This window comes from Callospermophilus lateralis, chromosome 12 (assembly GCF_048772815.1).
Source record: "Callospermophilus lateralis isolate mCalLat2 chromosome 12, mCalLat2.hap1, whole genome shotgun sequence".
NCBI lineage: Eukaryota > Metazoa > Chordata > Mammalia > Rodentia > Sciuridae > Callospermophilus > Callospermophilus lateralis.
This window is the reverse complement of record NC_135316.1, coordinates 45,341,118-45,357,407: the sequence shown is the minus strand read 5'-3', so window position 1 is coordinate 45,357,407 and position 16,290 is coordinate 45,341,118. Positions and strand designations below refer to the sequence as shown.

The 16,290-nt window shown below is 37.4% G+C and overlaps 1 protein-coding gene across 3 annotated transcripts in view; it reads right to left on the bottom strand.

Moving 5' to 3' along the window:
• Tbc1d4 (TBC1 domain family member 4) overlaps positions 1-16,290 on the bottom strand; it is a 204,283-nt gene that overhangs the window by 61,301 nt on the left and 126,692 nt on the right. For all 3 annotated transcript variants that reach the window (XM_076872615.2, XM_076872616.2, XM_076872617.2), the window contains exons 2-5: positions 14,115-14,699; positions 12,382-12,471; positions 9,608-9,712; positions 3,508-3,640 (exon numbers count right to left, since the gene is read on the bottom strand). In XM_076872615.2, coding sequence (XP_076728730.2) covers positions 3,508-3,640; positions 9,608-9,712; positions 12,382-12,471; positions 14,115-14,699 — 913 coding nt within the window. The remainder of the gene's footprint in view (positions 1-3,507; positions 3,641-9,607; positions 9,713-12,381; positions 12,472-14,114; positions 14,700-16,290) is intronic.

Below are 16,290 nucleotides of genomic sequence, written 5' to 3'. Positions count from 1 at the left end.
CACAGGCAGATGAACATTATCCCAGGACGTGCCACAGGAACAGAAGCTAAATGCTAACTATGGCCAAAATATCTAGGCTTACAACTTGACATTTGAAAAAAATAATAACTATAATGTTTTATTGTACTAGAGCTGAGTCAGGCTCTCTCCCCATCATGGGGGGCTCCTTCTGCAGGAATAAGGTTTCAAGGATGGCTTTAGTATTCAGTGCACTTTTAGTGCTATTATTTTACCAAGAAGGTTATTTACGTCCTTACAGTGTGATATTAACAAATCCTTCTAATTCCCATATGTAATTTATATCAAGTTCTTGGGGGGAAATTTTCCCTGAAAATATTTCTGCAATTTTTTCTTAAAGGGAAATTTAATTCACATTTACAATGATTCAAGTGACCATCCATTTTTAAGGAAGAGTTCCATTGCATTGTTAGGTGTCACTTACAGAACTACCACTAATTTTACTCTAAACAGAATATGTAGCTATATATAATATTAAATAAACCTTATGCATGGACTGGCATTTTTAAAATCACAATTATAAGGTTTTCTTTCTCAGGTTTTAATTAAATACATTATTACTTGGTGTTAAACCATGTACTCATTATTATTAATTACAAAGAGTAAGACAAAGTAATTAAAAAATTTATTTTGCTAAGTTATATCAGAGGTTAGAAATAAATAATATAATTTGAATTATGAATATATGTACAGTTTTCTAATTGAATTTATTTCTAAGAAAATATGAGGTGGGAGGTAACTGAAATAAAATGATTTGTTCACATTTTGCCCCTTTTTTGAAGTAAAAAGCTGTTTAGATCTCTACAGATAGATAGTGCACATGGAATAAATGGGAGAGAATCATTTTTAAATTGTTTTAAAAACAACTGCTTAAATATTTAAGTATCAAAACATTGTTTTTGTTTTTGTTTTTTTGTTTTGGTTTAAAGTAAAATTCTCTGCCAGAATGTGTACATAGCTGATCCACTGTCAGTGTGCTACAAGTAGACCTGTTTTTAAGTTACTGTGTGCCATGAAATGGCAAGAAGAACAGTGTCTGCAAACTGCTCACCTCCATCTTTCTTTCTACAACACAACAAACTTCCGTGCCAGTCTTCATGATCACATACAGAAAAGTAAAATCTATTATGATTGAAGAAACTACTCATGACCCTAGTTTATTAATTGCTGGAAAAGTCTCAAGAGGTTCTCCATACATTATGACACAGATTCACATCCCCAGATGATAAGGAAGACTAACAAAAAAATGCATGCAGGTTGTGAGAGACCAGAGCAAAGTAACAACCCCACACACTGTGGGACCCTGCCTGGACCCCAAAGCCAAAAAGAACGTGTTAGTCAGAAAACTGGTGAAGATCAAATGAAGCATTCCATTTGGATAACAGCATCCTGCCAATGTTAATTTCTGGTTTGGATCATTGTGCTGGGCTATATGAGATGTTTACAATGGGGGAGGAATATTTGGAAGCTCTTCTCAAATTTTCCATAAATCTAAAAAAAAAAAATCAAGATTTTTTTAAAGTAATATATTCTATTCTTCCTATATGTATTTTTCAAGATATGATATATATGCTGTATATATTATTGTTCAGCAAGTTCTTTTTTCATTCAACAATATAATTTCAGGAGATATCCATGTTGCCATTCAGTTCAAATTCATTCTCATTAATTGCTTCATGATATAAAAGTGCTTCAATGATGATACTGATAAAATTTAATTTTTTTCTAATTTTCCATTATTTACAAATAATACAACCGTGAAAATGTCAGTTTGGGCACCCATATTTGTCTCTCTGATCAAAACATGGAAATTCTGATTGACAGGGTATGCACGATTTCAGGTTAATGAGTTTATATTAGTTATCTCCCCAATACGGCTATACCAATTTATACTCCATCATTATTATGTAGATATACCAAAATCCATAACATTTTTCTTAAAATTACCCTAATGAGTATCTTACTGTTGTTCTTATTTTCATTTCTCTGACATCCAGTGAATTCAGCAACTTTTCACTTTCATTATTTGGACCTTTTAATTTTCTTTTATGAGAAGTATTTTCTAAAGTGACTTGCACAGTTTCCTACTGAGTTGTTTTTATCATTTTCTTATAAAGTTTTTACAAATTCTGGATTTGTACTTTGCTTTGCTACTGCCTTGTTTGTTCCTTATCATTATATTTCCAAATAAGCAGTTGTTAGATAAACACTTCAATTTGTCAAGTCAAATCTGTGGATGTCTTTTGATAGTTCCTGCATTGGTGTCTGAATAAAGCCCTCCCTCCTTTTTTAAGTAATAAGAATGTTCTTCTTGTTTTATTTTAATGATTTTAATATTTGGATTGTTTACACTGAGGACTTGGATCCATCTAGAATGTCTTGTAAGTTGAATAAGTGAAAGGGATCTTTCCCCTTTGGATAGCTAATTAATCTAACACCATCTCCTCCATCATCAGCCCCTGACCCCTGACACAGATTAATAACACTCCCTCAACCATTCAAAACAGAATGTTCCATTTTTGCAAACATGTTATAAGTTTGAAAACAATGTGCATCCTATAAAATTAGAATTGTAAATGAAATAGTGAAATATGAAATAGTTTGAGTCACACAATTGTCTGGATAGTCAACAAATAACTGCTGTTGATCACTGTTGCTGCCAAGGGCCTCAGATTCTGTTTCCTGCAGAATAGAAACCACAACTTGCATCTTCAATGACTACAGCCAACTCCTTGCTGTTCTGGGGTTCACACTCTTTCCATTTACTGTAACACTTATCAGACTGAGTTGTGTTTCTTTGCTCACGTGACTTTTGCTCTCTCTGGACCAAAAGTCTTCTGGGGGCACAGTCCATGTCTCAAACATGTCTGCATACCCTGTGCCCAGCACATTGGCTGGTCCACGGCAGACACTTAACGAGCGTTTATTAAATTGTTTCCTCTCCTGTGCAGTAATTTTCATCCTTTTTTTTGTTAGGAAAAGATGAGAAGAAAGATGAGTTAGGGGCCACCTCTCCCTCAGGCCCTCCCTCCTCCTCAAAACACAGGAGAGCACCTCCATTATCTCTGCCATTCCCAAATACCTCTTAAAAGTCAAACAAGTTTTACACAGTTCTAAACTTTTAGAGAAAAGAGACACATTAACAAGTGAGAGGAAACAAAAGAAAGAATTAAACAGCTGTGATGGTTTTTGCTCTCTTCATTCAATGAACAAATATTTGGTCAGTTCCAACTGTGTCCATAGCAGAGTCTTAAGAACTGTGGGAAATACAAGTCCCTTCCTTGAGTTTGCCTTCATAAGGAAAAAAGAAGAGAGAGTCAAGCATCTAAGAGACTGACAGCACATTTGGAACTGACTGGACATGAGAATTGATTCTTTGAGTTCTTGTTTCACATAGAAACAAAGAAGTATTCAATGACAGTAGGGACTTTCTCATTTCTCAAATGCCAAAGCAAACTCCTCTTCTGCCAAGGCCAAGTTATACTGTACCTTCAATCCTCTCACAGAGCTTATGCAAAGAGTGCATGGGGCAGGTCTCGCACAGCTTGATCTGAGTTTTGGCACTCTGTAGGGCAGCAGCCGTACTGAAAGCTTGCTTCAGAGTCAGCATTACCTCATCGACCTATGAGAAGGAACAAAGCTCAGGTCGATATAAAAGCTGGCTTGCTTGGAAACACTAAAAACCCAATGGCAATGTGAGCCTTTACTGACTAAATAATAAATAATAGAATTTTGATGACTACAGAGCTGGCAGGGACAAAATATTAAACTTGAAAAGTAGGACCTTTCATCTATTATAATTGGATGGTGGATGAAATAAGATCATTTCAGTATGTGTAATATAATACTGGTCGGCTACTTAAATGCAACTTTCAAATCCCATGGAGAGTGACACTATCATAGACAGAGTAATTAGTAGATCAGGACACGGTTTAATTAAGTGATTTATCAGATAAAGACTTCTTTGGAAGTTTTGCCTGCCATATATAAGGAACAACAAAAGCAGTTCAACATTCACTTGTGTTAACTGTTTATTCTTCTGGATCACTTTCAATAGAAAAATAAACAAAGTAAGTGTTTAAATGAAGTTCTGGGGGGAAAATAAGATCAATGTAAATAACAGTGGGAAATGTCTATGATCATTGCTGGTCTGACCTCCACAGCTTCCCATGGATTACCACTGCACTTCTGAATTTCAATAGTTCTGACATCTGGGGTATCTAGAAGCTGGGTCTCAATGTTAAGCCAGCAGCTTGCAAATATCCAACTGGTCTCTTTCTTGCTCTTCCACTGACCCAGTCCAGAACATTCAATCGAGCCTTTTAGTTTCCTGTTGCTTCTTTGAAACTAACTAACAGCTCATCCTTAGGCATTGTTAAACCCCTCAGGCTGCGCCTTCCTTTTCTGTGAACTAATCACCAATAGAAAATGTGATTTTTCTGGGCTGGAATTGTGGCTCAGTGGTAGAGCACTCGCCTAGTGCATGCGAGGCCCTGGGTTTGATCCTCAGCACCACATAAAAATAAAATAAAGGTATTGAGTCCAACTACAACTAAATAAACAAAATATTTTTAAAAAGATGTGATTTTCCCGCACACTAGAATGTAGATCACATTCTGAAACCTACATGGCAGAGCTATTGAATTCTAAGGGACTCATCCCAACTAGCTTTAATATTCAAAACCATTGGTCATACTTGGCAATCCACTTTTTCTTTTTTAACTTTATTCTTCCCCTTTCCCTATGGCCTGGTTTAAGAATAAGTCATTATCTAAAGAATTTAATCTACTTCTGCATTTCAGTATATGAGGAACCTGAAATATAAAGAAACTTTGCTCTCCAAATATTACTGAAATAAAAAATCAAACACTAAGCAGTCAGCCGTTATTGCTATGCTTTATTATATTACCAATCTTTAAAAGGTTTATGAATAATTTCACATTCTATCAATAAAAATGAATTGTTCATGTGATCTTACACTACAATTAAAAATAAATACTTCTAATATTAAAACTAAATGTGATTCATGTTAAGTGCTTTGCATTCTGATTTTATTTGCTTTGTTTTATATCTAAAGGTAATTTAATTATTTATGCAGATATCCATTTATTTCTATTTTCTTGTTTCTCATTTACTTGAGACACTGAAGGGGTTGGAAATTGGCTTAGTAACATAAATAGCTTTAGTTTTGGTAATCTGTCATTTAATTATACTGCCTTGTAAAGCCTCCTGTGGAAATACTGAATGTTTGTATTTTCTTCTCTATTTCTAGATGAAACAAGAAACCATTTCAAAAGTGTCTAAAATGTGTCTACCAACTTCTCTCGGCCACAAGTATTACTAAACACTTTGATTAATAAAATGTTAAATGTTTTGTTTGCTGAAGTCCACAACTTTTTCCAGATGGCCTATATATTCTATCATGAGATCAGAACAACCAAAACAAAACAAAACAAAACAACAACAACAACAACAAAAAAAACTATAAGTCATGTAAAAAGGTTAAAAGCTAAGGAATGAGTAAAGACAAATCAATCATATACAAACCAAAGGAAAGTATTCTTGGCATTACCATCTGACAAAAATCACATTCCCAGTGAAAAGCATGAGATTGGACAAATAAAGCTAATTTATGATATGAAGGAGAAAATATATAATAATACTCATAAGCATTATAACCAAACTTAGGTATTATGTAGCATTTTAAAGTAAGTCTCTAAGAGTAATAGACTTGTGTAAAGACTTCAAAAGATCATCTAGTCTAATTCTCTGGGAAATTTTAAATTTACAAAGTATTCAATAAAGAATGGCACTGATCCATTTTAAAGTGGTTAACAAGGTAATGTTCTACTTCAGTGCTAACCAGTCACCCACATATTGAAGTGTTCTCTATGTTTGTTAGATTTTAAGCCCCTCTGTCACATTCTATATTGTGTGTAAATTCTCACATGACCACTTGTATGCCTAAAGTCTCCTCCCATAGTTCCTAGGCTAAACAATTCCAGTTACTTGCATTTTTACTCAGATGAAAAACATTCCATAGATAATTGCTCATTCCTGAAACATCAGCAACTTTTCCTTACCATTGAAATCACAGATCTCAAACTTGAACCTGTCTTTTTACCTGCTATCTTCTCAACTTTGCTCCTTAATAGTTAGGGATTTAATTTTTAGTTTAATCAATACCAGATATAAGAGAAAGATAACTTCCTAGACTGTATACCTCATTCTCCTATCAATATGCTAATATTTTATTTATAATGAATACCATGCTTATTTCATTAATTATTAATATCATATAAATTTTGAGTCTTGGGTAACATGGATTTTTTTTCCCCTTTCTTCTTCCTTTTGGTAATACTTTCCCTGAATAGTTTTCTCTGCATCTATGGAATTTAGATATTCTTTGTTTTTTTTCCACACTCTCTAAAAATCAATTTTGGAGAAAGCACTTTTAATGAATTATTTTCTACAAATTTGAAGAGTTGGTTAGACAAGATGAGCTCTTCACGCTCTTTCAAGGAGGAAGCGAGAGGGATCACTAAGCATTTGAACTTAACCGCAACCCTCTGGAGCCCTTCAGAACACTACAGTATTTACCAACTCATAACAACTGTTACAAAGAAGCAAAAGAAAATGCTAATTGTGTGTTCCTGTTACTCAGAAAAGATGTCAGCATGCACCCTTTTGAAATATTTTTGTTTTCTACAACCGCCAAGCCACATCAATCAATCTAACACTGCTTGAACTGACATTATTTGGCTATTTTGTTTTGCTCTGTTTGTTGGCTGCTTGAGCCATCCCTCTATTATGCACGAAATGTACACTTAATGTTTCTTTTGGCTTGCAGCTCTGATGTCTCACAATTCATTTTAAGAGGATTAGTGATAAAATTAAATAGGGTTTGAAAGATCTTAGCAGGGGCTGTTCTTAAGAATAATGAGGCTAAAACTTGGACTCTGAAAGTGGTTTAAGTAACAGAAGGGCATTTGCAGCCAGTGCAGTCTGTTGCCTTAGTCACAGCGCATGATAGGTGGAAAGACAGCATGTCCAAGACCTTCTGCAATTCCATTTCTAAACCCATTCTACAAGCATTGGAGGGGGGGGGGACACTAAAAATCTATGAAAGAAAATGGAAATAAAAGGGGGTTTACATAGCCTTCCTTTTCATGCAAGGGATGCAATGAGCAGAGACTGGCCAACACCAGGAAAATGCCTGAAGTTAAGAGCAATATGCTCATTCCATCATTCAAACTATGAAAATACCAGGCTGGGAACATAGCTCAGTGGTACAGCACTTGCCCAGCACACACATGGCCCTGATACAATCCCCACAAAGAAAGAAAGAAACCAACTATCAAAAACAGTACAAGGATATAACTTGAATGAGAAATAAGCCAAACTGAACTTCACAGGGGAATGGCTAGTAATGCAAACAGATAAAAGAAGACCGTTGTTTGGCAGGAACTATAAGAGACTTGTTCAGAGTGTAGTCAGAGTCCTAATGACAGGACAGTAAAAGACTCAATTCCTCAGAAAAGGGACTCAAAAGGCTTCAGAAGGGTGTGCTATTTTGGCTGGGTCTTGAGTAAAAAGAAGGGGAAGGGCATTCAGATTATGGTAAGGTGGGCCCACACCTGCTTGACCACTACAGAGGCAACTCCAGTCCTGCACAATCTCCTTGTAGAGCAGAGGGTGACCCCTTGAGGCCCACATGGTCCCCTTACCCAGCCTGGTAGAATGGGAAGCAGTAAGCCCTGGCTGTGCTCTCTTTGTCCACAGTCATCTCCTCACTCTACAGAGTGGACAGTGACCTCTGAACCATAGCTGCACTCTCCCAAGCCTCCAGGGGCCTTCGGACACTCATTGAAATCGTAGATCTCAGGCTGGGGCTGGGAGTGTAGCTCAGTGGTAGAGCTCTGGCTTAGTATGTGCAAAGTCCTGGTTTCAATCCCCAGTACTGGGCAGGGGGGGGGATCCTTGTTGGCATGTATGCCCCATGCACTTCATCACCTGCTGGTTTCTGTAAGCACAATCACACCAATGATCAATCCAGTCTCTGTGGTCTGGCTCAGAAAACAGCTTGTGACAGAGCAACCTGGGTGAAGGCACAGTTGTGAAGGGCATGGCACTGCAGTGTGTGTGAAGAATCACAGCACAAGAGGTTGAGGAAGAAGGAAGGTAGCTCCACCACATGCTGGACCATCTAGCTATCATCCCTTAATAAGAAACTGTATACTAGGCTCCTGTGGGATCTGGTGAGAAATAGAACTCCAACTTAATGTGGAAAACTTATAGGTGACAGATTAACCCGGTGGCAGAAGGAACATGAAGATCACTAATAAAGGAGTCTACATAAAGAAGAATCCCCAGAACGAGCAGAGAGGAAAGGGAGGATGGAAGAAAGGGACGTGTCTATCTTCAAGACAACAGGAACTGGCAAACAACGGGATGCAGAAGGTGACGGAATGCATTAAGGTCCTTAAGTTACAGAGTTGGGTAAACGGTGCTGCCTAAATAAAAAACTAGGGGATCCACAAGAGGTTTTGAAAAGGCAGGGCAGGATGGGATCCAGAACATGGTAGAAGGATCAGCCTTAGACAGGAGGAGGGACAAGGTGGGAAGGAGGGAGGAATGAGTGCCAGGGATGAGTAAGGAGTCGGGCACAGGTGGCCACACTCCTAATGTTACCCTTTGCTACCAAACTTACATGGCTATATTTTTCTAGTGTTGTCAATGGTTCTCTTTCCCTCTACCCACCGGGTGTTCACTCACCCCCACACACGCCTTCCACTATTATTATCTAATGACCACCCTCATATTTCTATCTCACATCCTAAAGTGAACCTAGTCAACACAGATCACCTGGTATAAATGTGGATTATTATTTCCTAAGTATGGTTAATTATCTAGAGGGAAAGTGAAACTCATATGGAACTTTCTAGAAAAAGAAACTATTAAGGATAGAAATTTTATATTTCCTAGAAAAAAATGTAGAGACCTGGGGGCCCTAGTCAAAAAGTTCCTTCATACCAATCCATTCTCACTTTTTCATTACTCCTAACTTAAAAAGTGTTTTCACCGGGAACATGAAGACAGGGGAACTATAAGATGCACCAAGGAAACAAGAAATTACTGCCTTGCTTATTTATTTATTCCTAAGTAGATGTGTTTCCCTGGTAGAGATACTGGGCTGGATTACATGTTGTTATGGTTTAGTTATCAGGGGTCTCCCAAAAGCTATGTGTGAGACAATGCAAGAGGGTTTAGAGGTGAAGTGATTGCTTTTCTCATCTTGTTATCTGAGCAATGGAAAAAGTAACAGCTTTTTCTCTTACTAGTCTTTTCCGATCTCTTACTACTCCTGGTACCACATGACTGGGTTTGTTAAATCCATAAAAAGTATCCAGAATTAAAAACTGCCATGGCAATTAGCTTTTGTTTCTCGAGTTCTGTGCTGCCTGGAAGGGTAAAAATATATTCCTAGATGCCCTCTTCTTTTCCCTCTGAGGCCTGGGTTCACAAAGACAAGCCTTCTGTAAGAGAAATATGCTGGCAGAAGCACAGGGTCAGCATTAACACCACTCACCAGAGATTCACTGGCACACTGGAACACATAACAAATGTACTGGCTCATCCCAGGCTCTGGAGACTCCCGGCAGATAAAGCCAAAGTGATCAACGTGCTTTATACCCTAGATGAGGGGAAAGAAGAACAATACCGAAATTATGGGAACATGTCCTTTTAAAAACCATGGGAATCAACATTGCTTCTACACCTTCCCAGTTTCAGGAATTTCTCCTTCACAGAAAAGTGATGGGGAACATAATGTCATAGCAAATGTACACATGGCCTGTTGACTCATAATATAAAGGATGAGACCAGCTCAGATTGTTTTGTTTCTGATAAACACTCTGACTCAGGGCCACAGGAAGAAAAATAGTGATATCATGATCCACTGAACCTTGCAATAAAACCACTACTCCAATGTTTCCAAGTAACAGTTTTCAATTTATTGTCTTCTTAGAAGAGCAGTCTTCTATATGTAGCTAAGAATCTGAAGAAAACTACAACTGACAATATTCAAATACTATGCAATTTGCTGAAATATGAATGAAATACTAGAATATCTATTTATAGACACTCAAAGAGCCACACTGGTAAAAGATGGATATTTTTTTAAAAGATTATTACAGGTCCCAATTATTCACATTCATAAATCACTGTACTTCTTGGACCCAGGCTATATAGCCTCACCTATATTTAATAAAAAAATTCAGAATATTTGTCACTTTCATTCAGTCTGAATATATGCATGCATACCAATAAGTAGATGACCTTATTTTAATAGCAAGCACAGTACTTTGAAAAGCAAGATAGACAAAAAGTTTAAAATTGTCCTAAAATCACCTAAATCTAAGTGAGAAGAAAACAGACTCTGGAATTAGAATTGTGCTTAAACCTAGCTAATCTGCTAGATATGAGACACTGTGCTGGGTTGCTAAGGAGGGATAAGGTTGCAGTGTGGTACAACTCATTAGTGATTCAGGATTATCTTTGGGAGCTGGGGTATAGTTCAGTGGTAGAGCACTTGCCTAGCATGTTGTGAAGCCTTGGGTTCCATATCCAGCACCACGGAGTGTGGTGGGGATAGTCTCTACTAACTTAGTGCTAAATAGGAAAAATTCACAGAACCTCATTAGCTCAGCAGGTCTTCAGGTGCTGGAAATATTCCCAGCAAAAAAAAAAAAAAGAAAAAGAAAAAAGCCACTCCCTTATTCTCCATGCTTGCCAGGAAAACAGTCATACAGATTTTAAAGAAAGAAACATTTGTAGGTGTGCAGTACTCAAAAACAGGCCTATTTCTTAATACAGTGGCATTGTATCAGCTTGAGTCCATGAAAGAGGTACTGTAATGAGATAACTTTCCACCAATTTCCCTCATGCTTTTGTTTAATTCTTCTCCTGAACCACAATATCAGAGCTTGCCTTTAATAAAAAAGAAGAGCAAAATTGTATTTGAACTTCCAGTTTTATATATTTGGATCTTCTTTTTCTTCCAATTTTATTTAACTGGTTTCTTTTGGATATTCCATGAGCACTATTTTTCTTAGTGGGAGACTTGGGGAACACGGGGGCATAGAAATATGTGTGCTTTTAAGGATGTCTCTTGGTACTGTGGGGGCAGGAACTGCACCTGGTTTATATAGTGGTTTCTCTCCAGCACTTGCACAAGGCCCACTATGTAGAAAGGGCCCATTCACTCAACATTTACCAAACACCTAAGGTAACAGTTTCATTTTATTCTAACTTTTCACAGAATAGGACATCAAAACATAAAACACCTGCCTTCGTGGAGCTTATGATCTTATAGAAATTCCCAGTAAACATATCATAGGATATTTAATAAGTTCTTTCTCAGGTAAATTAAGAATTTTCCAAAATTCTTTGGTACCAAAAAGAATTTCTGCCACATTTCTGTGTCCTTTAAATAGGAATTTAGAAATGTATGATATATTTTCCTCTTAAAATAATGTGCCACTAAGTTACTGGAGTACAGAATGTTTATACATACAAAATAATGTTGTGTATCTATATAATAGAAAAAAATACTATCAACAGGGTCCTTAGGATGCGAGTTTATGCCTAACATTATAATCTTATATATATATATATACATATATATATATATATATATATTTTTTTTTTAGTTGTCCACGGACCTTTATTTTATATGCGGTGCTGAGAATCAAACCCAGTGCCTCACACATGCTAGGCAAATGCTCTACCACTGAGCCATAACTCCCTAACATTATAATCTTGTACACATTTGGCTGTATCAATTATTTTAACAACATTTAAATACATAGTTTGTGAATTAAAAATAAAAGAACAAAAATGCTAAAAATTTTCTTTTCAAAATTTAAGATTTACATTAACAGAAGCTGAAAACCCTAGTTCTCCTTTTACTACCTGCTATGGTATAAAGAGCAAACATGACTCAGTTATACCCACAAGTCCCACTGCCCAAGATGAAGGAACACTAACTGTGAAGTACTTTGAAAAGAACTCACCACCAAAAAATTCCAGCAGTGGAAGGGATCTGATGAAGTGTCATGATAAAGAGAAAGAGCTTATTAGTATGAAGACAACTGTTAAGATGGACAATAAGGGATCTGGACAGGATTTGTTACATACAGAATGAACAAATTTTAATTTTTCATAACAAATTTTACTTTTAAAAAATTAAAAATTAAAGAACATTAAAATGTGAGGGAGTTTATGCCCAGTTATTCTGTGGATAGTTGTGGAAAAAAAACTTAATGGGTTTCTTCAAAAACTATTTTACATCTCAATACATACCTGAGAACAAGAGGAGATATCTTTAAAATTCTTTTCTAGCACAACTGATTTAGTGTCTGGACTGATAAGGTTAATCTCAAATCGCCCAACCTTGAAAATAAAAGTACTCCAGTTAATTTCAACTCACAAGTTCCTAATATCTTACTTTACTACTAAATATTCAAATAGCAATAATAGATTTAAATTCCTGATATATCCACATGTTCTCCAACATGCAATCCAACCAGTATTTTTTAAAATATTTTTTAGTTGTAGGTGGACACAAAACTTTCATTTTATTTATTTATATGTGGTGCTAAGGATCCAACCCAGAGCCTCACATGTGCTAGGCAAGCACTCTACCACTGAGCCACAACCCCAACCCCTCAAACCAATATTCTGACTCCAAATATCAGTTGTATAATATCAAAATATTCCTTTTCTTTGTCAAAAATAATGAAAATTAAATTGCTCTTAAATTATGAGATGAAAAAATATTTTTCAGATGAGAAACTGCCTTTCAAAAAATGTGCCATCATTCCTCATTTTGTAATTTCTGAAAGTATCAATTATTTATTTATACTATAATCATTCTTCCTCCCAAATACTCAATGAAATGATATAAACATAACTGAACTAAGTTAAAATTTTTTTAAATAAAGAGCCATTCAGAAAAATTAACAGTAAGAACTATGACTTGTTAAGAAAAAGAGAAAATGTGACAGTCGGAAAACTTACTTAAACATATCACCAAAGGAAAGACCAGAGGCACATTAATCATTAACCAAGAGCCTAGAGGACCCCCTCCCCCGAAAACGATGAACTTTTTTGCAGGCTGGGAACAGGATGCCCTTTTTTAAAAAATGAACTTCTGATACAGCGAATATTATGCACTGGGACTCTTTACTGAAGTACACCATGGAATTTCCTTCTGGGGTTCTTTAAAGCAGAATAAAAGGGAAGTCATTCTGTTTTTTCTAGAAAACTCAAATGTTAACAAGCTGAAGATGAAAGACCATCTACAAAACACTGTTGTAACTTAAGTTCTTTAAGTAGAGTCTGACATTTTCTGAACCCTGCAGGACATTCAAAAACAGTTTTAGAATTAAGAACTCTTTTTTTTAACACCTATAATATGGGTGGCATCAAATCATTCAATAATCAGTCCAGTGGACCATCAGGCCAGTCGTGTTTCTTTAACCTTTCCTTTTGTGTGCACAGTAAGTTGATGTGTTCTCATCTGAAATACACTTAGGAGTCTCTGGAGTTTTCATCTTTCTCTCTAGAAAAATCATCTTTTCTCTCCATGCCAAATAAGACTCCTAGATTGCCTCTTGCAATCCTGAAAAGACTGTCTCTCTGCAGTTATTTCAAAAAGAAAAGAAAAAAAAATCTTTATTTAAGAATCAACGTAAGACAATGGAGACAGATAGGAAGAGCATCCATCAGGTGACTAATCATGGAATACTGAGTGATCCATCCCTGGTTCCACCAGGTCACCAGGACGCTCCTCTCGTTAGCCCTCTCTCGTCCTCTTCCTCTCCTGGCTACAGCCCATGCTCTATGTCTGCCTCTCTCGCCTTCTAGGTTTCCTGTGCGCTCTTTCCCCACCGGGACTATCTGCCTTTGAGGGGAAAACACATGAAAGTTGGGTTCTTTCTCACAACTACTGGAGTGAGCAGGAAGAACTAGGAGGTAAGTGCCCTGTCCAGCCACGTGTGCTGGCGCCGGCCAGGAGCCCCCGGTGCTGGTACCTGAAACAGCATCGTCCTGTTCTTCTCCGAGTCCGAGGGCTGCACGTGACTGGGCGCGCTCGCGTGTCTCCTTCGAGGCTGCGATTTCTGGGCGTTCTCGTGAACTTTCCTTTGCAGGGCTCCGGTGACACTGCGGCACCGAGACCGAAACTCCTGCTGCTCATCAAAGCCACAGTCCTCCAAAATCCTCTCCGGGAAACAAACGCGGGAGCTGGACAGGGCGGGCTGGCTGGCCACGGCGGGCAGCGCAGGGCGGCTGTTGGCAAGGCTCTCCGCCTCCTCTGGCAAGCTGTCTCCTGGGGACCCAGGCGACTCAGCCTCGAAGACCACCAGATCTTCGCCGGGATCCGCTGGCTGCTCGCCCTGCAGCCGCAGGCGCTGCTGTTCGTGCAGGCTGAACTTCTCAATGCAATCATCAATGAGGCTGGATGGGGCCTTCTTGTGAGTCACTACCACCTTTCCGCAGTACAGGACTTCGAACTTCTGAGAGTTGTAAAAGGCATCCTCGTTATCTTTGCTGGGTTTGGCATCCTCTTTCATGGCTGCTTTAGATAACTGCCTTATACTGCTGATTACATCAGGAACCTGGGGGGAAAATTGAAACACCTGTTCAGCGGAATATTCTCAGATGATTTATGTTTACCTAGACCTGTTATTACCGTATGAAATGGATTTTCCCCCTAAATGGCAGAATATAGGAAGCAATAAACCCTGCACAAGATAAAGCAGGAACTTAAGTTATACTGTATGACAAAATGACTTCAAGATAAAGTTGAAATTCAATATAAGTTCATTAAAATTCAAACTCGGTAGGCTGAGACAGCAGGATCACAAGTTCAAAGTCAGCCCTCAGCAATTTAATGAGGCCTAGCAATTTAGTGAGACCCTGACTCAAAATAAAAAATATAAAGGGCTGTGGATGTGGCTCAGTGGATAAATTCCCTGGTTTCAATCCTTGGTACCAAAATAAATAAATACATACATACATACATACATACATACTAAAACTGAAACTTAGTAAGTATTATACTCTCTCACTTTAAATGAATTACTTTCCAAAATCAAAACCATGAGATTCTATAGGCTACTATAAACTTTTAATAAATCATAATATATCTTTTGATAACTTTTGAAAGTTTTAATGAGTTTTAGTGGAAAGGAACCAAAGTTCCAACAATGAGGATAAAATAAACATTCTAGATAAAGAGATTAAAACCCAACACAGTGTTAGCCATTAGGGAAGATGCAAACTAAAACCACAACCAGATACCACTACTGTTATTAGAAAACCTAACAACAAAAAAGTAAGTGCCAGCAAGGATGTGAAGCAAGTGGAACTCTCATACACTGTATGCAGAATGTATGTAAAAATGACACACTCTTTAAAAAGTCATTTGGCAGTTTCTTTGGTATTAAACATAGACCTACATCACAACAAGCCCTTCCACTCCTAGAGATTTTTCTAAGACTAGAAAATATGCCCACACAAGGGCTTGTGTGCAAAACTTCATACCAACTTTGATCACAATATCAAAACACTGAAAATGACCCAAATACCCAGCAACAAGTGAACATAGAGAGAAAATGTGATACATGCATACAGAGTGACACCACTCATCACCTCTTACCTGGTCTACAGCAGTACACTTTAACTAGGTTTCCTAGACATCCCTCAATCTCCTTTCAAAAGCCAAAATGATCCTTCTTAAACTTCTTGCATGTTCTTAAGAAAACCAAAGCATGCCACCCCAAAATATGTCCCATTGGCATGTCAATTATTTTGAAATAACAGCAGGTGAGTAACAGCAGATGCAATAAGGGCACTCTGACCCTCCTTTTCCTCCTGAAAGCAGAAGACCACTCCCACATGAAAGATGTCCCCCCAGAACTACAAGGAAAGAAGAGTAACCTGCCAAACAAGCCACATTAAAGTAGCCCATCTCTTAGTCCCTTTTCCACAATTAACTGCCATATCTCAAACCCTTTGTCCTGACTGTCTAACCTACTATGAAAACTGTTACCCTAACTGCTTCTTTAGATCTTTGTATTTTCTTGTAAGGGGTCACATGTAAAATTTACTAAATAAAATTTGTATGCTTATCACCTATTATTCTGTCTCACGTCAGTGGGGGAATCTAACAGAATAAAAGAGAAATTTTATCCCTCCTACATTACT